This window comes from Pristiophorus japonicus, chromosome 16, assembly GCF_044704955.1.
Source record: "Pristiophorus japonicus isolate sPriJap1 chromosome 16, sPriJap1.hap1, whole genome shotgun sequence".
NCBI lineage: Eukaryota > Metazoa > Chordata > Chondrichthyes > Pristiophoridae > Pristiophorus > Pristiophorus japonicus.
Window position 1 is genome coordinate 29853052 of NC_091992.1, and position 24310 is coordinate 29877361.

Below are 24310 nucleotides of genomic sequence, written 5' to 3' on the forward strand. Positions count from 1 at the left end.
AATAATAGATGCCACCGCACATATCAAACCAACCCTATATTTTCACAGATCCAGTCACACGTAGTTACACCTTATGGAAAAGAAAATCAACTGCTATTTATGTGCTGGAACATTAACTAAATGTATTTCTTAAAAGTGCATCCTTGGGATTGCTCATGTGATCAGGTGTGTGTGGACATAAATAGCTCTCTGTGGCTGAAGAATATCGTGAGGGCTAGCTGGCCATAGTGAAGCTGCTAGTTATGTCTTGCTATTGGTTTCTCGAGTTGATGTGGTTTTGCTGCTGCTGCTGCTGCTGCTGCTGTACCATTAATGTGGGAGTTCTACATAGTCCTGTCAGAATGAAAGTGAAATATGAGGTAGTTGTGCTACTTCAGGCAGCTCATGTTGCATGATTGGAAGGTATGATAGATAAGGTACATTGTCACTTTATAGCCTTCATCCCACAAGGACTGTGGGATTCTACACAAGGTCAAGTCACTCCAGGACCTGCCCTCACCAGTATAAGGCTGATTATACTCATTTTAGAAAGAAATAAAGACTTGGATTTATATAGCGCCTTTCAGAACCACCGGATGTCTCAAAGCGCTTTACAGCCAATGAAGTACTTTTGAACTGTAGTCACTGTTGTAATTTAGGAAACACAGCAGCCAATTTGCACACAAACAAGCTCCCAAAAGCAGCAATGTGATAATGACCAGATAATTGTGGGATAAATATTGGCCAGGACACCAGGGATAACTCCCCTGCTCTACTTCAAAATAGTGATGTGTGATTTTTTATGTCCACTTGAAAGTAGATGGGGCCTTGGTTTAACATCTCATCTAAAAGACAGCACCTCCAACAATGCAGCACCCTCTCAATTCTGCACTGGAGTGTCAGCCTAGAATTTTGTGCTCAAGTGAACCCATACCCTTCTGACCCAGAGGTGAGTGTGCTACCCACTGAGCCACAGCTGACATCATTACTTTTACCATTATCAACCTACACCATTGGTTTTTACACTGTTAATCTGTATACCTCTGCTTCTGGAACCAAACTGACTAGGATGAATATCAAACATCAGATTTAGTTGTAGTTGTCTCTTTAATGTTGAAGAACAAATAGCATTTTTCATTTGGTGGGTTGACTGTGATGAATGCCTGTAGTTATGGGTTAAGAGGAAGGTTCATGGTAAGAAATGAAGAACTCAGCTCATCAGGAAAAATGATGTTTCTCACTTAGTCCATTTCCTGTCGAACAGAGTGCGTTGTGTAAAATGACCAGCTACACCACAGGAGTGAGGTATTGTTTAACTCATGGAGGAAGTTGATTAAGTCTTGTGCATTCCCAATAGCAAATTATTATGTTTCACCAATTCCTCCAGTTTCTTAGAAACTAAGCAGAACAAAGGGAGTGGATTTCACTTCTTCTGGTCATGTAAAGAAAGCCTAATTATTTTTGGAAATGCATTTAATAAAAATGTATAACATTGCAAAGATGTGATTAGATTTGAATCAGTTGCATTTCCTTTTGTGCTTCCTTGTGACTTCACCAACACTTCTAATATTGTGCATGAAACTACAGACATTTGTATATTAGATGGTGTATATTAGCACACTAAACAAGTACCGGTACTGAGAGCCCCAGCCCTGTGGTACAGTGTTCAGCCTTGAAATATATTACACACCGGGCATTTTGCATGGTAATACAGCATAAACACAAAAGTTTTTGATCATTTATTTTTGCAGAGGAGGGGCTTTTTAGGTCACCCTTGATTTTTGTTTTCCCCCTAGCTGGATCATGATCCTACATTGCCGAGAGGACAGATGAGTGACCTGATATCCGGGGTGGGGGGCAATTTTAGCTCTCTCCACTGGACAGGAACGGAGTGGTCTAGCAGCTAATGATGGCGATACATAAAACATGCAGGATATTTTTTGGGAGGGGCAGGAAAATCGGGCAGATTTCCACCAAATTCCACTTCATCCGAGTTCCCTTGTGCTTTCTGAACCTTTCTGCCATTCACTCACCAAGTCCCGACTGACGTCATTCACACGTGCCAACGAGAGGTGCCTGTAGGACAGCAGCCCCGAGTTTGCTAGTTTTACACTTCTAATGTACTCAGGGTAACAACTTGGATTTATATAGCGTCTTTAACATGGTGTGAAACATCCCAAGGTGCTTCATAGGAGTATTATGAGATTAAAATATGAGACCGAGCCACATAAGTAGAAATTAGCGCAGGTGACCAAAAGCTCAGTCAAAGAGGTATATTTTAAGGAGTGTCTTGAAGGAGGAAAGAGAGGTAGAGAGGCGGAGAGGTTTAGGCACAGAGTTCCAGAGCTTAGGGCCTAGGCAACAGAAGACACGGCCACCAATGGTTGAGCGATTATAATCAGAGATGCTCAAAAGGGCAGAATTAGAGGAGCGCAGACATCTCGGGGGGTTGTGGGGCTGGAGGAGATTACAGAGATAGGAGGGGCGAGGTCATGGAGGGATTTGAAAATAAGGATGATAATTTTGAAATCGAGGCATTGCTTAACCGGAAGCCAATGTAGGTCAGCGAGCACAGGTGTGATGAGCGGGACTTGGTGCAAGTTAGGACAGGGGCAGCCGAGTTTTGGATCACCTCTAGTTTACATAGGGTAGAATGTGGGAGGCCAGCCAGGAGTGCGTTAGAATAGTCAAGTCTATAGGTAACAAAGGCAAAACTGAGATTTATATGGTGCAGCAGCTGCCAGGATTGGCTGATACAAGCGGAAGTTAGGAGTTTCCGAACCTGACATGTCTGGGGAGTTTGAATAAGCATTTCTGCAGCTGGGAAACAATATTATTTCTGCATGTTTTTTTGCCATTCTGTCTGCAGACACCTGCAGTTACTTTCTCGAGTACTACAACAAGGCACATGTCTCTACATTAAAAACAGAAAATGCAGGGAATACTCAGCAGGTCAGGCAGCATCTGTGGAGAGAGAAACAGGGTTAACGTTTCAGGTCGATGACCCTTCGTCAGAAGCATCCACAGTATTTTGCTTTTGTACATGTCTCTACAAGATTGATCATCGAGAAGACTATCAGGATCTTAAAGGCATGTTTTCACTGCTTGGGCAGGTTGAGAGGGATTTTGCAGTGTATCATGAATATTTATAACCTGGTGGAGCCTTCTCAACTTTGTCATTCAAAAAGGGCTGGTCTTTGACATTGCTGGCAAGAAGACCGTGACTCCATTAGACCAAGAACTACATAAGAACATAAGAAATAGGAACAGGAGTAGGCCATATGGCCCCGCGAGCCTGCTCTGCCATTCAATAAGATCATGGTTGATCTGATCATGGACTCAGCTCCACTTCCCTGCCCACTCCCCATAACTCCTTATCCCCTTATCGTTTAAGAAACTGTTTACTTCTGTCAAATTTATTCAATGTCCCAGCTTCCACAGCTCTGAGGCAGCGAATTCCACAGATTTACAACTCTCTGAGAGAACAAATTTCTCCTCGTTTTAATTTTAAATGGATGACCCCTTATTCTAAGATCATGCTCTCTAGTTCTAGTCTCCCCCATCAGTGGAACCATCCTCTCTGCATCCATCTTGTCAAACCCCCTCATATTCTTAAACGTTTCGATAAGATATGGAGGAGAGCATCACAAATACTGCACTCAGACTTCTCAGTGACTGCTGAATGAGGCAACAAACCATACATCTCATCATTCAAGTCTGCTCTTCTGTGTAACACAGCATTTGACACCACCAACTTCCACCTTCTCCCTCACTTTCTAATGAAGGGATATTTCTTTAATCCACTATCCATCCTACAAAACGACAACACATCTGCCCTCTTTGCCACTCAATGAGCAAGCCCGTAATCATCACCTGTGAATAATTCTGCACCAAATAATTGTGCTCTTTCCTGCATGATAGTAACCTCCATGAATAACAAAGTACCATATCAGTTCCATGTCTATTTTAATATAATGAAGTACAAAGTGAACAAAAGACAGCCAATTCTATGTTGACACCATGCTTCCCCTGAGTGCCTACTCGTGCCTATCCTTTACCTATCCCAGTGCTTCTCCTAAGTGCAACCTGTGGGCCAGCATTATGAGAGATGGTTTGCACTACAAAATGGTCATGGGACTGAGATGACCTGCATCTCAGGGCAGCTTTCTCCCATCAGGAAGCTGCTTTCTTGTTCATTCCCTGGAGCTTGCTGTTGGTCAGCTTTTAATGCCTCCCACATTCCACTGACCTGGTGCTCTGAGGGTGAAGGCCAGAGGCCCAGCATGTACTGCTGTCCTGAGGGTTAGTTGTACAAGTATGTGCTGGTGTCCACAGTGGGCAAGTTGTGGTCATTAAACATCTTGTGGCACTGGTCAGCAGTCCTGGGGGGTGAGAAAGTTGCCACTCAGTGCCCCCAGGTGGCACAAGTGACATCCTGGCAGGCTTGCAGGCATGGAAACCTAGGCATCTGTGCCTCCTTATTTCAATTTCCTCAGTTTCTTCTGTGCCTTTGTGCCATGCCCTGCTGCCTTATTTGACTGTTTGCTGCAGAGATTTCTGCTGTGGACATTCTTGAAAAGTTAGAGAAAAAGATTGATGAGACGTGCAGTGAAGTAATGTGAGACTCAAGCGGGTGAGCCACGCACTGCTCCTTCATTACCTGACGAAGGGTCATCGACCTGAAATGTTATCTCTGTTTCTCTTTCCACAGATGCTGCCCGACCTGCTGAGTATTTTCAGCATTTTCTGCTTTTATTTCAAATTTCCAGCATCCACAGTATTTTGCTTTTGTACTGCTCCTTCCTTACCTGGTTGTCCCCAGTCTACTGCTGAGGTGTTCAGTCTGAACTGTCTTTTTAAAAGCTGCAGCCCAGTTTCTATGCACTGTAGCAGCTTACATCCATTTAACACAGGATTAACTTCAGGAAACCCTGGTGTAAATACCTCTCCTGACCACCAGTGGGCATAAATCTTTTTTTCGTGGTATAACAGCAGTCCAACTCACCACATAGAAATTCTCTCCCAAACATTTTACACGGAGAAAAGTCTGTCACCAAATAGAAAATTCTCATTGCCTCAATCGCACAATAAATAAATCTGAAGTGGACACATGTGGTCTGTATTTACATCACAAGCTATGCCAGTAGCATGCATGATGCACTGTACAGCACTAACTCTACCATGAATCTAGAACAAAGATTTACACTTGTTTAACCTAAACTCATTGCACAGGTAATTCAGGTCATACTATGAAGATAGATTTTTAATTCCGATTGAATTGGATTAAGTCCATTTGCTCTTTTGTTTTAACCCAAATCTATTTGTACATCATTCACGCTACAGCTACAAGTGCAAACCTACACTTCATTGATTTCTCAAGCACTGACAATACAATGTGAATTAACTTAAATGTTCCCAATCAGCCCCTACCTGACAATCCCGGAATAATGCTGATTATCCTCAATTTAACATTGATCAAGGTTGTAAGAACAGGACAATGAAAATCCACCATCAATTTGAAAAAAGTCAGCTTTATGTCTAATACAAAGGCAAAATGCTGCAGATGCTGGAGAAAAACAGCAAATGCTGGAAATACTCAGCCAGTCAGGCAGCATCTGTGGAGAGAGAAACAGAGTTAATGTTTCAGGTCCGTTCCAATGAAACATTAACTCTCTCTCCACAGACGTTGCCTGACTAGCTATTTCCATCATTTTCTGTTTAGTTTAGCCATTATCGCTAATTGATATGTACCTTCAAAAAATTAATTCTCGGAATGTGGGCATTGCTGGCAAGGCTAGCATTTATTGCCCATCCCTAGTTGCCCTGAGAAGGTTGTGGTAGGTCGCGTTCTTGAATCGCTGCAGTCCATGTGTGTAGTGGTTTGATACTGAGTGGCTTGCTAGGCTGTTAAAGGTCAACCACGTTGGTGTGAGGCTGGAGTCACAAAGACCAGACCGAGTAAGGACGGAAAGTTTCCTTCCCTAAAGGACATTAGTAGACCAGTTAGGTTTTAACAACAATTTGACATCTACATGGTCTCTTTCAAAAAAATTGTATTATAAAAGCCAACAATTCCAATCAATTCAGACCAATGCAATCTCATTTCATTTCAAATCTTTGATATGATGGGAATGTGAATGGGTGATTGGAACTCAATTTAATTCTGTGGACTGTCATGCCTAATGATATTTATAATGGCAATAAACGCTTTGTTTGATCTGAAAATTAGATTTCATCATTGAAATCAGATTTTGCTCGCACAGCAGATCAAAGGCACCTTGTCCTACTAACAACGATTAAGAACATAAGAACATAAGAAATAGGAACAGGAGTAGGCCATATGGCCCCTCGAGCCTGCTCCACCATTCAATAAGATCATGGCTCATCTGATCATGGATTCAGCTCCACTTCCCTGCCCGCTCCCCATAACCCCTTATCGTTTAAGAAACTGTCTATTTCTGTCTTAAATTTATTCAATGTCCCAGCTTCCACAGCTCTCTGAGGCAGCAAATTCCTCAGATCCACAATCCTCTGAGAGAAGAAATTTCTCCTCATCTCTGTTTCAAATGGGCGGCCCCTTATTCTAAGATCATGCCCTCTAGTTCTAGTCTCCCCCATCAGTGGAAACATCCTCTCTGCATCCACTTGTCAAGCCCCCTCATAATCTTATACGTTTCGATAAGATTACCTCTCATTCTTCTGAACTCCAATGAGTAGAAGCCCAACCTACTCAACCTTTCCTCATAAATCAACCCCCTCATCCCCGGAATCAACCTAGTGAGCCTTCTCTGAAGTGCCTCCAAAGCAAGTATATCCTTTTGTAAATATGGAAACCAAAACAGCACGCATTATTCCAGGTGTGGCCTCACCAATACCTTATACAGCTGTAGCAAGACTTCCCTGCTTTTATACTCCATCCCCTTTGCAATAAAGGCCAAGATATCATTGGCCTTCCTGATCACTTGCTGTACCTGCATACTATCCTTTTGCGTTTCATGCACAAGTACCCCCAGGTCCCGCTGTACTGCGGCACTTTGCAATCTTCCTCCATTTAAATAATAACTTGCTCTTTGATTTTTTTTCTGCCAAAGTGCATGACCTCACACTTTCCAACATTATACTCCATCTGCCAAATTTTTGCCCACTCACTTAGCCTGTCTATGTCCTTTTGCAGAATTTTTGTGTCCTCCTCACACATTGCTTTTCCTCCCATCTTTCTATCATCAGCAAACTTGGCTACGTTACACTCAGTCCCTTCTTCCAAGTCGTTAATATAGATTATAAATAGTTGAGGTCCCAGCACTGATCCCTGCGGCACCCCACTAGTTACTGGTTGCCAACCACAGAATGAACCATTTATCCCGACTCTCTGTTTTCTGTTAGTTAGCCAATCTCTATCCATGCTAATATATTACCCCCAACCCGTGAACTTTTATCTTGTACAGTAACCTTTTATGTGGCACCTTGTCAAATGCCTTCTGGAAGTCCAAATACACCACATCCCCTTTATCCACCCTGAGTTGGACAGTATCAAATTATAGCCCAATGCTTATTCTGTATTATACAGAGAGCTGAATCTGGCCGCTGGTATAGATTTGATTCAAATCACTGCGATTTACAAATTAATGTGTACTTGGTCCATAGAGTTCCAACAATGATTTACTCCCTGCTATCTCAGTAACAGCTAAAGAAATGTTGCAGTTTTAAAAGTCTTGCTTTTTAAAAACAATCAATTTATGATGACAGAGGTCAATTTGTGTACTTGTGTAACTGATCTCTACTCAAGCGACCTGGGTTCTGGCTCCATGAACAGCTGGAGCCCTGGGGTAAAGTGCAAAGGTCAATGGTCTAAGTACACAGCTTCTCCCTCCCTGAAACTAGATCTCCTGCTCGGCCATAACACTGGCACCCCTGCCGCATGGATGCGCTCTTGCCTCTGGCTGGATTTCCAGGGTCATTTCACTAAGTTTGGCAGCCTCCCCAGCCTCTGCTGAGGTGCCCACCTAGGAGTCATCGTGAGAGTTTTGTTTTTCTTGCTGGGATCCATACCTGTGATTCACAAATAGTTTACTGGCAACACTTATCTCCACTCTTCAGTGATTGATTCATGTTGATTATAGAGTCAGGAAGCAGTGACCAAGAAGGGGTAGTGGGGTCATTACTGAAAGTGGGTGATACTATTAATCCGATTCAAAATGGATTCAATTTGAAGAAGAAATGTTTTCATGACCAGGCTTCTTAAGCTTGCGCCGAGCAATAGAGAAAATAATTGTGCTGGGCAGCATCTTAAAAGGAACCAAGAGGATTTTTAATTGTCTTAATTAAGTTTTGTAATGTGAATTTAATGCACTTTCCCATTTTAATCATTTTTTTAATTTATGAAAGTAAGCAATCAAAATGCTCTCCCCTTCCTGCAATCTGTCTCCAGCTGGAGTGACAGATGTGATAGTGAGCCTTTCATTTGTACTATGCAACACCTGATAACCGGAGCAGACCGCACTCCGATGGGAATGCACTTCTGGAGTCTGCTCACCATTTGTGCAAAATGATAGCAATCTTCAGTATTAGTATGCACTAGAACTATTTGGTAAATTATTAACCAAACACTTGTGAGTTATCTGTCCAAGTAAAGTGGACATGATGCTTTGTGACTCAACCATGATGTCACGTGGAGGCTTGTTTTCACTTGAGCTGCTGATTACATAATTCAGTCACCACGGGCCCACTGGCTGGCTGGCCAGTTGTGGGTGGGTGCTAGCATTGTGGAGAGATAAGGGGGACAGGCAGGGACTTTGGCAATATTTTGAAGACATTTCAGCTTAGTGTCAGCTGTGGCTCAGTTGAAATCACCCTTGCCTCTGGGTCAGACGTTGTGGATTCAAGTCTCACTCCTGTAGAACTACAGCACAAAAAAATCTAGGCTGACACTGAGGGAGCGCTGCACTGTCAGAGGTGCTGGCTTTTGGATGAGCCGTTAAACCAAGTCTGCTCTCACAGGTGGACATAAAAGATCCCATGGCACTATTTTGAAGAAGAGTAGGGAAGTTATCCCTGGTGCCCTGGCCAATATTTATCCCTCAATCAACATCACTACAAAACAGATCTGGTCATTATCAAATTGCTGTTTGTGGGAGCTTGCTGTGTGCAAATTAGCTGCTGCATTTCCTACATTACAACAGTGGCTACACTCCAAAAGTACCCCATTGGTTGTAAAGCGCTTTGAGATGTCCAGTGATCGTGAAAGGCGCTATATAAATGCAAGTCTTTCTTTTCTCTGTGGAAAAAAGAACTTGGTGACACCGGCCTAAATTTGTCTGTTGTTAGTCTGAACCAATGTCCTTCTGTTCTACAGTCCTGGTTTACTTTGAGCAATGTTCCAGATTTAGCTTTTCTGTGGTGTTTATTATTTCATTTATCTCAGTAAAATCACCTGTCAGACACCTCTTTTAAAGGCTGAAAAGCTTATATTTCTCCAGTCTTTTCTCGCAGCTGAGTCCTTTGACAGTAAGGGCAGTGCGTAAGTAATTCTGGGAGGAGACATTCACACCCTGACAGCAATTTTCTGGCCGGTCACTTTTAATGGTCAGAAAAATCACAGGCAGCGTTGTCAACTTTCCTGATACATACTCCCAGCCACCAGCAGGGGGTGTCAACTTTCCTGATATATATACTCCCAGCCACCAGCAGGAGTGCTGAAGTGGAAAATCCCAGCCTTGGGGGAATCGGCTCTTCTCTGATTAAATATCTCCCTTGTGTGCTGGAGGGCAAACATGTGCACAGTACTCAAGCTGTCTTCTGACCAAAGCACTATGCAGTTTAAAGGATGATTTCCCTCGAATTGTACTCTGTTGTTTTTGGATTATATAGTCCAACATTCGTTGATTGTTACTGTACATTGAGTGGACAGCGTGAATGGTTCAAGCAGTAACTGTTCTTACACTGCTGCCAGTTAATGTGGATTCTGAGAACCCAGCATGCGAGATCCAGTTGTCAATGTTTATACTGTGAGATTGGCTCCTCTATCTGTGCAGCACACGCTTAGACTAATCTACAAGTCTGGGATAAGGGAACTGCAAACACCAGAATCTTGCTCACACACACCAATCCCCCAGAATCTTCAATGAAACAGCACTGATACAAACGCAGCGAGAATGGTACTGGGAGCGGAACAAGAAGATTTCAGCTTCTTATTCGGACAACACATCAGGTCAGATTTTCACAGTGTCAAAACAGGGAGTTGTCACACGGGTACCGCTCTCCCGTGATCGAACCAAGCATCAATATAAAACCGCCTTTGGCTACGTTTATGTTTACATTTCTTTATATTTGGATTCTGGGGTCGAGTTTTTGATATGCCGCTTCTCTACATCAGTACTGTAAAATCCGTTCTCTATATTCCAGTGATTCACACCAAGACCGAGACCCGTGTAAATTCACGGAATACACATGAGAAGAAGTGTGTAAAATCGGTTTAAGTGGATTGAATGGAGGCGGGGGGGGGGGGGTTCTCGCCCACGTTGCATAGCTACAGCACGACCCCCGTTTCCTGAAGTTGAGTGTAAAGAGCTGCACAATGTGAAGTGGTGGTAGGTGGATGGAGGGGACACATTGGTCGCCCTTACGTGGTGCCTTTCAAGGCAGACCAGCTGAAGACTTAAGAGCAAAATAGGAGCGACCACCATCTCGCGCCAACACCAAGCACATCCACATTACAGCAGCACATGCACACCTTGTGTTGTCTCTTCGATATTGAACCATGGAAACATTCGGCACAGAAGGCGGTCATTCGGCCCATCGTGTCTGTGCCTGCTCCCAGAGAGAGCTACCAATTAGTCGCAATCCCCTGCCCTTTCCCCAGTGCCCTGCATGACATACTGGTTATTGCATGACCATAATTATATGAACATAAGAAATAAGAGGAGCAGGCCATTTGGCCCTTCGAGTCTGCTCCACCAATCAACAAGATCATGGGTGACCTACGCCAACTCCACCTTCCTGCACTATCCCCATAGCCTTTAATTCTGTTAGTTCCCAAAAATGTATCCTCTGCCTTGAATATATGCAATGACTGAGCATCCACAGCCACCTGGGGCAGATAATTCCAAAGATTCACAACCCTTTGAGTGAAGACATTTCTCCTCAGCTCAGCTGTGGCTTAGTAGCTAGCACTCTCACCTCGGAGTCAGAAGCTTGTGGGTTCAAGTCTCTCTCCAGGGACTTGATCACATAAATCTAGGCTGACAGTGCAGTGTTGAGAGAATGTAGCACTGTCGGAGATGCTGTCTTTCGGATGAGATATTAAACTCAGACCCCGACTGCCCTCTCAGGTGGACATAAAAGATCCCATGGCACTATTTCGAAGAAGAGCAGGAGAGTTATCCCCGGTGTCCTAGCCAATCAACATAACAAAAAACAGATTATCTGGTCATTATCACATTGTTGTTCGTGGGAGCTTGCTGTGCGCATATTGGCTGCCGCGTTTCCTAGATTACAACAGTGACTACACTCCGAAAGTACTCCATTGACTGTAGGGCGCTTTGAGAAGTCCGGTGGTCGTGAAAGGCGCTATATAAATGCAAGTCTTTCTTTCTAATTGGCCTTATTCTGGGACTGGCACCCTGTGTTCGAGATTACCCAGCAATGGGAAACATCTTGTCAGCATTAACCCTATCAAGCCCCGATCATCAGTCCATTGGGGCACATTTATTTTTCGGCTGGGGTATAATTAGAGCTGGGTGGATTCTCACCTTTACCACGTTCCTGGTGATCTTTCCGAAGGAGTTGGGGATGACCAGGACGATGGGCGCTGGCGAGTTGCTGGATGCCCTCCGTCTGCTGGAAGTGATGGGCACTGCCCAGTCCAGAGCCACCAGCCCCTCGTCGGCCAGCTGCAGGTAGTCGCGGACGAAGTGGAGCGCGGCGCCGGGCGGCCAGAGCCCGTTCCACATGGTCTGCAGGTGAGGAAGCTTCCTCCAGGTCCAGCGGGCCTGCGAGCCCGAGGTGAACGTCCGGCAGCTTTTGAGCAAGTATTTCGCGAGGGCGGAGGGTTTGCAGATTAGCTGGGGGGCGTCACTGGCCCCCGGGTCCCGCTGGCGTGGACTTGAGCTCTGGAATCGCTCTTGCAAACTCCGGCCGAAATATAGCCTGGCCAACAGATAGAGCAGGGCCAGGGTCACTATGCAGACAGCGGGACCCCACAGTGGCATTGCCAAAAAAATGCCAACAGGCGGCCCAGCAGTGAGAACGGCAGATCAGCTCCAGAGGGTAGCGAGCGCTTGTTGAGTCCCTTCGCCGGATTTTCCTCCCTTTCGATTGCGGAGAGTCGGAAATAATGCAATCATCAAGGCGAACAGTGGCTAAACGAGCTCCAAATGCCAGGTGACAGATTCCTCCCCTTCATTCGTAGAAGTCACTGAGCGGAGAGACACCGGTGCACTGTGAACAAATGCATCTGCACCGCTCCGGGACCTGACTTTGCCAAACCCCAAAGCCTTCTGCAGGCACCCGCTGAAGAGTCAGAAAGGAAGTTGATTGCGATTGCACCGTCTCCCTAATCTCGTCCCTCAATCAATCAACTGCTGCCCTTGTCGTTGGACCAAACCTTTGCAGCCACCAGGAGCTGCGGCTCCCCGCGTCTTCGACTACATCCAATTATATATATCACTATATCTATATCGTTCGTGGTGCAGCGGGCTTCTTCGGCTTTTGTCACGTTTTCACTGGCGAGCGCCGCTGTACAACGCAGATGCTCAAAGTCAGTGAAGCCCTCCTGCCTCCTCGCTGCTTCACATCACCCTCCCCATACCAATGATGGGGAGGTGTCTCTGTGGGTTTCTGTCTCTGTGCCGAGCTCCGGAGTTGTGCTTGCACCAGGCGACGCTCTGCAGGCATTCACCATTCCCCTGGCTGACAGCTTAGTGTTAAGAGTTGTGTGGAACGGTGCTGCCCGATACTAGACCCGACACTCCGATCCCCCCCCCCCCCCCCCCCTCCGTCTAAAGTGACCTCTTCACTTAAACCAGTCCGGGAGGAGAGGGGAAGGATTTGTGTCAGAAAGGTAATTTGAAGAGTTAAACTTGATTATAGAAATACTTTCACAAAAAGACACCCTCACAAGTTGCTAGCAAATGTTCCACCAAGCTCCCCTTTGGCTAAAGTCAAATGATGTCCAGCCCCCGTTCTGTGGACATTTGGTTCTGGTCAATCTATTGCTCTTTCTCAGACTGGAAAGTACAGCCGTGTTCTCCTGTGCAAGCTTAATTCGCTTTTATCCCATAATCATTGGCGTTTCAAGAGGCTTTACAGAAACAACCAAAGTTGTGGAAAGGAATCCCATTTGGAGGACAGAGCTTCATTGAAAACATAACTTTTTATTACAGGGCACGGATACTGTATAGCCGTCTAAATATATCTAAAGATACAAATTAGGTGTGCGAAAGATTAATAGCAGTGTAGGATCTGTGATGTGATTTATGAACAGCCTGCATACAATGTGGTTGATCTATAAACACTTGTGCATTTAATAAGAACATAAAAAGATAAGAGCAGGAGTAGGCCATATGGCCCCTCCAGCCTGCTCCGCCATTTAATACGATCATGGCTGATCCGATCATGGACTCAGGTCCACTTCCCTGCCCGCTCCCCATAACCCCTTATTCCCTTATCGGTTAAGAAACTGTCTATCTCTGTCTTCAATTTATTCAATGACCCAGCTTCCACAGCACTTTGCAATTTTTCTTCATTTAAATAATAACTTGCTCTCTATTTTTTTCTGCCAAAGCTCATAACCTCACACTTTACAACATTATACTCCATCTGCCAAATTTTTACCCACTCACTTAACCTATGTTCTTTTGCAGGCTTTTTGTGTCCTCCTCACACATTGCTTTTCCTCCCATCTTTGTATCACCAGTAAACTTGGCTACGTTACACTCGGTCCCTTCATCCAAGTTGTTAATATATATTGTAAATAGTTGGGGTCCCAGCACTGATTCCTGCGGTACCCCACTAGTTAATGATTGCCAATCCGAGAATGTTCCATTTATCCCAACTCTCTGTTTTCTATTAGTTAGCCAATACTCTATCCATGCTAATATATTACCCCCAACCCCATGAACTTTTTTTATCTTGTGCAGTAACCTATTATGTGGCACCTTGTCAAATGTTTTCTGGAAGTCCAAATATACCACATCCACTGGTTCCTCTTTATTATACCTGTTCATTATATCCTCAAAGAATTCCAGCAAATTTGTCAAACATGACTTCCTCTTCATAAATCCATGCTGATTCTGCCTGACTGAATTTTGCTTTTCCAAGTACTACTGCTTCTTTAATAATGGACTCCAACATTTTTCCAACCACAGATGTTAGGCTAACTGGTCTATAGTTTCCTGCTTTTTGTCTGCCTCCTTTTTTAAATAGGGGCATTACATTTTCAGTTTTTAATCTGCTGGGACCTCCCCAGAATCCAGGGAATTTTGGTAAAGTACAACCAATGTATCCACTATCCCTGCTGCTACTTTTCTTAAGACCCTAGGATGCAAGCCATCAGGTCTAGGGGATTTATCCCATTATCTTACTGAGTACCAGCTCCTTAGTGATTGTGATTGTGTTAAGTTCCTTCCCCCCCTTGACTATCCACTGTTGGGATATCTTTAGTGTCCTCTACCGTAAAGACTGATACAAAATATTTGCTCAGAGTTTCTGCCATCTCCATGTTCCCCATTACTAATTCCCCGGTCTCGTCCTCTAAGGGGCCAACATTTACTTTCGCCACTCTTTTCCTTTTTATATACCTGTAGAAACTCTTGCTATCTGTTTTTATATTTCGTGCTAGTTTACTTTCATTGTCTATCTTCCTTTTCTTAATCATTTTTTTAGTCATTCTTTGCTGGCTTTTAAAAGCTTTGCAGTCTTCTGTCCTCCCACTAGTTTTTGGCCACTTTGTATGCTCTTGTTTTTAATTGGATACCATCCTTTATTTCTTTAGTTAGCCACGGATTTAAAGTAGTCAGCAGGGTCCAGGAGTCAGTATTAAGAGGAAAATTGAGCTCAACCTCTATACTTTTTTCCTGCTTTTATTTTCCTATCCACATAAACTCTTCCACCCAAATTGAGACTACCCACTTGAGCTTGGTATCACCCAAAGTTTCACTACCTCCAATTTCTCAATTTGTGAGAGGGCTGACTCTGATCTTTTCTTCATCTCTTCATGGAGCCTAGAACACGTGCGCCCTCATTTTCTACCCCCTACTTCACTGACCAGCTCCCCAACCCCCTCTATCCTGGATGGCCACCCACACTGACACTGATGTCTCTGGTGATCTGCTGAGCAACCACCCTGCCTGTATAACAAAAAGCAAAATGCTTTTCCTGCAGATGCTGGAAATCTGAAATAAAAACAACAAATGCTGGAAACACTCAGCAGGTTGGGCAACATCTGTGGAGAGAGAAACAGAGTTAACGTTTTAGGTTGATGACCTTTCATCAGAGCTATCTGACCTGCTAAGTGTTTCCAGCATTTTCTGTTTTTATACCCTGCCTCTGTGGGGGGGGGGGGGGGGGAGGGGGGTCTCCCACCTCATGCTCACCTACTATAACAGTTACTTTCATGGTCTCAAGTTTATCAGTTGAAGACTAGAGTGAATGTGGCCCACAAGTAGTCTGCCTGTTCATCATCATTTCTGGCATGACCACCTTGCATAGCAACAGTTCTCTGTGACCAAATCCTTCTAAAACCTCAGCATAATTGGTGGATAAGGAGAATTCCACCAGTAACCTGCCTGTTCAAACTTCTCCCTCTTTTTTATTCTCACTTCTGATTCTCATCAACCTCTTTGTACAACATTGTAGCTGCTACTTGTCTGTCTGCTCTTCTCCCCTCCTCCAGTGCACCTCCCAAACCAGCCCCCATTCCCTCGACACTATGTAGCTTTTCCTTCTCTATAGCTCTTTCTTCAAAACTTCTCTCCAATCTTGAGGCCAGCCCATTTCCTCCAAGAAGCCACCTGTTTCCTTCAACCCACTTCTACACACAATTCCTTACCACTCAATGCTTGCTGCCGCTGCCAATCTGTTCCTTCAGGCACTGTCCCTGTCCTTTTAAAATGACTTAATGGGGTACTTGTGCTTATTTTTTCTTACAGAAAGAAAAAATGAGACAGAGTGGTGGAGTACAGAGATGACAGCGAGGGAAAGTGTATGAGATCCATGCAAAGAAAAAGATAAAAAAAACTGTTATTTCAACAGAAAGAGAGGAGACAGATAGAATCAGAGAGTTGGCAATAAGAGACGATGCTTTTTTTTCTATTTTTGTCTGTGAGCAGCTTCATGGCAGGAAAATGATTGAATAGCGATGTAATATTTATTGTTGCCCTATATGAACAGCAGCATTTGCAATGTTAATACACTGTACGTCCAAAAATGAGAACAATATATGTTTGCATTTTTCTAAACATTGATTATTGATGTTTGGTAAGGGATAATAAGGCTCTTATTTAACTGAATATATGTTGTCATACAGGTACACCACAACAGCAAAGCTTGGGTGATTTATGAATGTTGTTTGAACCAAGAAGTTAATTTCCTCTCAACCATTCATTATTATATATATATTTAACTGTTTTCATAATGCACAAACAATGCTAATGCTTGCACAAAGTAGTGCTGAAATTATATTGATTGGAGATTTTAATTGAAATCATCTCAAGATTATAGTTTCACAGCAGCGTATAACGGTTATTTTTCAGATTAGAAAACAAATTTACCAGTCCTTTACGAAACTAATAGTTATTATGAGGAAAGGTTTAAATGCAAAAATGACTATACAGGGATTGCTGTGAAAAGTGACCAATCAGGTTCTAAACTGTGAGAATGCACCATGAGCAATTTGGATTACTGGCTCATCATGTACACTGTACCCATTTTATATTTACGAGTTTTTATGTTGGCGTGGAAGGATAAATTGGTAAGTGCTTGTACAAATTTCCCAGAGTTTACAAATTAGCCGTAAGCCTTTTTGGTTTTGTAAATGTTATGGAAAGACTGGGACAGATTTTATATCACACTGACAGTGATTGTCAATGTACTTCATGACAGGTGGGATGATGAATCATCTTCAGTCACTTAACAAGAATATTTGGCGTCTAGACTAATTATGTACAATAAGTGCTTCAGAATAAATCCTACTTCTCACAATCAAAAAATATTCAAAAATCAAGAGCAGAAGTCTGAGCAACCTGATTACAGGTTTGGGTTTTCAGATAAATACATGTAGTAACCTTCCATGAAAAATTAATTTGAACTAATATTTTATTTTCAAACATTTCACTGTTAAAGCATAATATTCAGCTAGATATAGATTGATAAATATTTGATTTGGCAGGGTATCAACACCTTGTTCAGATAAATTCTGATGGTGTTCCATATTTTTATATTTGGGGGTGCATTTTTCTGATTATCAAAGTGAGGAATGTCATTGCTCACAAAATCACAATATCAGCATCAGGCACTGATTTGAAAGATGACAACTCTGACAATGCAGCATTCCCTCAGTACTGCATCGAAGCGTTAGCCTAGATTATGTGCTCTAGTCCTGGAATGGCACTTGAAACCACAACCTCCTAATACAGAGATGAGAGTGCCACCACTGAGCCAGGCTCAGACTATGGTTGGGAAATTCCTTGGAGCTGCTCCCGCTCTGTCGTTATAAGTTTGGCAGAATTTACATGGATAGACTGGAGAAGCTGGGGTTGTTTTCCTTAGAGTAGAGAAGATTGAGAGGGAATTTGATAGAGGTGTTCAAAACCATGAAGGATCAGGACAGAGTAGATAGAGAGAAACTATTCCCATTGGAAGAAGGGTCGAGAACCAAAGGGCATAGATTTAAGGTGATTGGCAAAAGAACCAAAGGCGATGTAAGAAAAACATTTTTTACACAGCAAGTCATTGGGATCTGGAATGCACTGCCTGAAAGGGTGGTGGACTCAATCTTATCTTTCAAAAGGGAGTTGGATAAGTATCCGAAGGAAGAAAATTTGTAAGGCTACGGGGAAAGGGTGGAGAGTGGGACGAGCTGAGAGTCAGCACGGGCTTTGGATTGATCTAGCAAAGGGCTAGAACAGACATGCTTAGGAGGAACAAGTGACTTTGGACCTATGGTTCCCAAAGCTTTCCACCATTGGGGTTTTCCTCGCTTCATGTCTGGGTCTCTTGTAGAATAATTGATAGAGATTAATTGCTATGATTAGTTAACAACTCCTTCATCATTATATCATGTGACTACCAGGATGGTCGCAAGCAAACTAGATGGACCTTGATCTTTATTCATCTAGCAATTCCTACGTTCCTAGACCATCATCAAAGGCAGTCCCTCGGAATCGAGGAAGACTCGATGAGTTCTTAGGTGGCTGTACAGTTCAATACGAGAGCCACAGTCCCTGTCACAGGTGGGACAGATAGTCGTTGAGGGAAGGGATGGGTGGGACTAGTTTGCCACACGCTCTTTCCGCTGCCTGCGTTTGATTTCTGCATGATCTCCGTGACGAGACTCAAGGTGCTCGGCGCCCTCCCGGATGCACTTCCTCCACTTAGGGCAATCTTTGGCCAGGGACTCCAAGGTGTCAGTGGGGACACAATGGTCTGAAAGGCCTCCTTCTATGCTGTAGTGCTATAAATTGTATTGTGACTGGCCAAACACATTTGACTTAATGCCATCACAGCCAGGAAACAGAGACTTTCATCCAAGTCTTCAAAGTCCAGTTCCCATATGCATTGCCCTCATCATCAAAATGATCATATCCTATCATTGTAGCATATCATTTGATCACATTTTCTATTATTACATATTTTCCATTCCTCCTGATTCATTTACATCGAATCTGACTCGGAATTGTTACATGCAATAAGAAAACACAGGGAAACTGTTCAATTCAGTGTTTCTGCCATTTTGTTCATTTCACCAGCTTGACTGAACAATGAAGTGCTAAGTCCCTTTGCAAGACACAATTAAATAGGATTCACCATAAGTAAATGAACCAAAAGGGATAAAAAGATTATCAAGTCCCATGAAATTGCAGTGTAATAACATTGATTTTGATGCAGTGATGTCTATTCAGTTCTTTCAATCAAAGCTAAAAGCCGAAATGTGCACGACCTATTGTGCAACAGATACGTATTGATAGCTAGGGCTTTATTTTCTGTGAAATAAACTCATTTAAGTTGAATATTTTTACCTAGAATTTTATTCTGGAGAGGGCTAAATGGTGAATTGTTAAATGCATCCTGGCATAAATGTTGAGATGTACCTGCCTGCATCCTCTGTCACTTACTCCGGCAAAACCTGCCGGGCTACGGGTTGTTGCTAGGTCCCTCCCCCACCCCCACCCCTCCCCCCCCCCCCCCACACACACACACACACACACATCTGAAAAGTGAAAGTGTTGCCCTCTGTGGCCCCTATGTTTCAGGGGGCCACTTGTAACATTTCCTAAAAAATTTTGCACCCTTATCTTTGGGGAAGCAGGTCCAGATTATGTTCTGGACACCCCAGGTGGTCACCACATCTGCCCTTGTTGGCAAGGTACACCTTTGAAGATACCACCACTCCCCCCAAATATGGCCTTGCAGGAACGAGCAAAGGCTCAGGCCCCACAAAGCCATTTCGGAAACGTTGCCCTGCAGCAGAGATCCGGTGAACCTGAGACCTGGTGTAGCTTTCAGGAGTCCACCAGAACGAGTGCACGTTCTCAGCCCTTAGTCTTTGGGGAGGAGGGAAGTGGGTAGAGGTCATGGGTATCATGGCAAGCAGCAAACTGATGGCAGTTCACCCAATCAATTCACGGTTCGATAAACCATGATATTCTACCATATAGTTTGAAAAACAATTACATTGTCCATGTGATGTGACGTGCAGTGATATCAGGATTCATTTACTATCCATGAGAATACTGTGGCTTCTGTGTATTATGGAGAGGATAACAAATGACTGCCAGTGAGTTATAAGACAGCAATTTAGACAATAGTTAGGATGATGTCATAAACCAGTTGAATCTCTTGAAGCAGCAAGCGTGGGTTGCTTTTCCAACACAGCATTCAACAGTACGTTTGAATCATTTTTTTTCTGTGTTTATGCTGCGTCTTCTGTTGGGCCAATCATACAGTAGTACAGTATTGGCAAAGAATAAAAGTGACTTATTTGATCTAATTCCTCATCCCGTTCCCAGGCTCTCAAGCAACATTGTCAGGGAGAAAATGGAGGAAGAAAGGTGTTTAACTGGATTGTTACATCAATGTAGAATTGCAATTTTTGATGTTTGTAACAGAGAGCTGGGACTTTGAAATATTTAGTCAGTTTTGTTCACCTGCCCACTCAATGCGAGCATAGTTGGACCAAATGTACTATAGCACTATCACATCAGATTACTTCTTATTTTCATGTTTAAATATTTACTTATATTGTTGGTTTTCAAGATTTGCTAAAATAAACCATTTGCAGTAACTAGTTACTCGGGCTTCAGGTGTGTGCCAAAAGCAATCCTCTCACTACTGAGAAAAGCTGGTGATCAGAAACATGTGTGTTGACCAGCTAACAATTTGAAATAGTAGCTACTTTGTGTATGGACTTGGTCCAGTTGACTTGTTCTGCTCCAATATCTTACTGGTTAATATCCATTGTGGATACAATAAAACATTTGGTTGAGTATCTGGCATATGCATAAACCATGTTTCAGCACCTTTGAATCATGCTACTGAGAAATCTACACCTGCACAGAGTGCATACTTTCTCTCTATCGGTACACACACCACTTAACCAGTCCGGACAGCTTAGGTGCAGGTTGACAGAGCCAGGTTTTAGGGACCCCCAAGTGTGCACAATGGTACTGGTGCAGTTTATCACATTAGAACTGTGCTATTTCAGCTGTAGCAATAAAATTGCACCAGGCTACCTCTCTTAAATACATCAAGGAATATTTTTAATGGAAAGAAAAAAAATCAAGATACAATTACTCAGGCTACAGGTGTGTGCTGTCCGATTGCGTGCTTCATTGAAAATTTTACATTGGTGATTATGCAAATGATTTAAACTTATTTGTGCTGCACATGAACTGGTTTATACAACCTTTACGCAGAAGAGTCCTTGCTATGGTCTGCTAGGTCAGGTGCCCACTCAGTATAGTGCTCATTCTAGACCTCAGAGATCCCCGCATGGCTTAGCAGCATAACTAAGACCGCCTATTTCCACCTCCGTAACATCACCCGTATCCGCCCTTGCCTCAGCTCATCCGCTGTTGAAACCCTCATCCATGCCTTTGTTACCTCTAGACATGACTATTCCAATGCACTCCTGGCTGGCCTCTCATATTCTACCTTACATAAACCAGAGATAACCAAAACTCGGCTGCCCGTGTCCTAACTCGCACCAAGTCCCGCTCATCCATCACCCCTGTGCTCGCTGACTTACATTGGTTTGCGGTTAAGCAACAGCTCGATTTCAAAATTCTCATCCTTATTTTCAAATCCCTCCATGGCCTTGCCCCTCTGCCCTGAGATGTCTGCGCTCCTCTAATTCTGCCCTCCTGGGCATCCCTGATTATAATTGCTCAACCATTGGTGGCTGTGCCTTCTGTTGCCCAGGCTCCAAGCTCTGGAACTCCCTGCCGAAACCTCGCCACCTCGCTTTCCTCCTTCAAGACTCTCCTTAAAACATACCTCTTTGACCAAGCTTTTGGTAGCCTGCACTCATTTCTACTTATGTGGCTCTGTGTCAAATTTTTTATCTAAAATACTCCTGCGATGTGTCACTACGTTAAAGGTGCTATATAAATACAAGTTGTTGTTGTTGCTGGAGATCAGCAGACTTGTCAATCATTGGTACTAGTCCAGAAGAACCTTTTGATAATCACTGACATCAGCATTTAACCCAGGGAAAATTGGCTGCGGATCAATTCTATATAATTGAGCACCATTGCAGATGAAGAGAAGGTATTGATCCTGCTCCATCACCCTAATGATCTCCCTGGTCTCATAACATACATTTGCAGCAGCCCGTGATTGCTCCAGAGAGGCTTCAAATACTACTTTAACGATCCTTCGGTTTCACCTAACAGCTCTCTTTCCTTTTACAGTTACCTTAGCAAAGTTCTCCTTAGTGGCTGTTGTGCCAGCTTGTTTTTGACTTTAGCTGCAGAAGTAAGGAAATCGCTGACGACATCATCTGCCATCAAATACGTTCTCTTGACCGACGGGCTCTTCCCGCTTCCCCTGCAACATTGAAATGGGACCAAGTCCCGATTCAGTCATGTGGGGTGGGGGATGCCCAAAAGTGGTCACGGCGCTATTTCTAGGTCTGTCTGTTTAAACATTTTCTCACACACAATTGCAAAACAGTAATTCGGCACTGATTAGTTATTTGAAGGCATTGGCCTCAATATTAATCCCCCCCATGACAAAGTAGCTGCTATTTAAAATTGTTAGCTGGTAAACACAAGTGTTTCTGATCAGCAGCTTTTCTCAGTCATGAGAGGCATGCTTTTGGCACACACCTGTAGCCTGAGTAACTATAGTTACTTTTTAAAAATAAATCCTGAAAACCAACAATGTGTGTAAATATTTAAACATGAAAATAAGAAGTCATCTGATGATAGTGCTATAGTACATTTGGTCCAACTATTGGGAGCCCGATTTAAAATTTACTGTTGCTACGCGGTTTTCCCAGGGGTTGGGAAACCCGGCAGTGAAAAGGAGGAAGGAGCTGCTGGCTCCACAAGGTAAGTGCCTGTTTCAGCACTTCTTGTGTGCCAAGAGGAGCAGGAATTCCCTCAAGGAAGCCTTCAGCCTCCTCTGGCTCTGATTGCCAGTCTTCCTCACCCAGCATTCCCTGTTGGCGACCTCCCCCCAGCCCTCCCGATTGTTGGCCTCTTCCCCCTCCCAATCGGGGGCCTCTCCCCCTCCTGATCGGGCGCCTCTTCCCCCTCCCAATCGGACGCTTCTTCCCTCCTCCCGAATGCAGGCTCTCTTCCCTCTCCCAATCACGGGCCTCTTCCTCGCTCCCGATCATGGGCCTCGTCAATCCCCCTCCCGATCAGGGCCCTCCTCCCGATTGCAGGCTCTCTTCCCCCTCCCGAATGTGGGCTCTATCCCCAATCCTGATTGTGGGTTTCCTCTCCCTCCCCCGCTCCTGATTGACAACCTCACCCAAGGGTCCTAGGCTGTGGCCTCCTGCTGCTTGGGTTCCATCCCCCTCACTGGCCAGGCTGTTTATTTGGCTGGCTGGCAGGTGGAAAACGGAGCTAAGAAGTATTAACAAGGCCCTGCCGTTAAGCTTGGCAGGACCGCCAGGCCCCTGGCCTTGCTGGGTTCTTCGGCCATTTTCGGCCTTACCCGCCTCCCTGTAAATATTGGAGCCCTCATAGCTAAAGGATCAAAATATCATGTTGGACAAATACAAGTTAGAATTTACACATATAAAATGAAGCATAGCACTGCTAAGCTAGTCAATTCCTTCATCAATCAACTCAGCCACAGGCTATCAAGTCCTACTCCAGAGTCCTAAGCGCATAATCTAGGCTGACACTTCACTGCAGTATTGAGGGAGTGCTGCATTGCCGGAGTACTGTCTTTTGGATGAGATGGTAAACCGAGATGTCTGCCTGCTCACGTGGATGCAAATGATTCAACAGCACTATTTGAAGAAGAGAAGGGGAGTTCTTCCCACGGTCCTGGACAATATTTATCCCTCAATCAACATCACTAAAAACAGATTATCTGGTCATTATCTCATTGCTGTTTGTGGGACCTTGCTATTTGCAAATTGGCTGGCGCATCTGCTACATTACAACAGTGACTACACTTCAAAAGTACTTCATTGGCTGTAAAGTGCTTTGAGACGTCCAGAGGTTGTGAAAGACGCTATATAAATGCAAACTCTTTCTTTTTTTCAGTTGCATTGTTTGGCAGCTTCTCAATAAATTTGGCATTGTCAGGAATTTACAGAAGTGGTGTGGGGGGGGAGGGGAAGAGAAATAAGAAATGTCTATAGAAGACTTCAAGAGCAGACATTCGGAATGGCAGGTGTAAAGGCACTCTCAACCATTCTATGGCATTACCATTGAATCATGAGCATTGAATATTCTGACCCAGTACCATTTCCATACCACCAACAGTGAGATAAGGCTGCTGCTTAAATTTGCTGCTTTAACAAGCAGAAACGTGATAATTGAATGATGCAAATGAGTGTGACATACAGCACTCTGGCATCTAATGTCAGAAACTGGCAATTAAAGAGAAGACACACAGCAAGGCACGCTCCAGTGAAACAAATTGTTTTGGGAAA

General features: G+C 43.8%; 1 protein-coding gene across 1 annotated transcript in view; it reads right to left on the reverse strand.

Annotated features, from left to right (window-relative positions):
- Nucleotides 1-12888, reverse strand: part of LOC139227008 (protein ABHD15-like) — a 39991-nt gene extending 27103 nt beyond the window's left edge. Inside the window, exon 1 of the mRNA XM_070858098.1 lies at nucleotides 11727-12888. Within this exon, the coding sequence (XP_070714199.1) occupies nucleotides 11727-12185 (459 nt within the window). The 5' untranslated portion in view covers nucleotides 12186-12888. The remainder of the gene's footprint in view (nucleotides 1-11726) is intronic.
- Between the last annotated feature and the right edge of the window lie 11422 nt (nucleotides 12889-24310).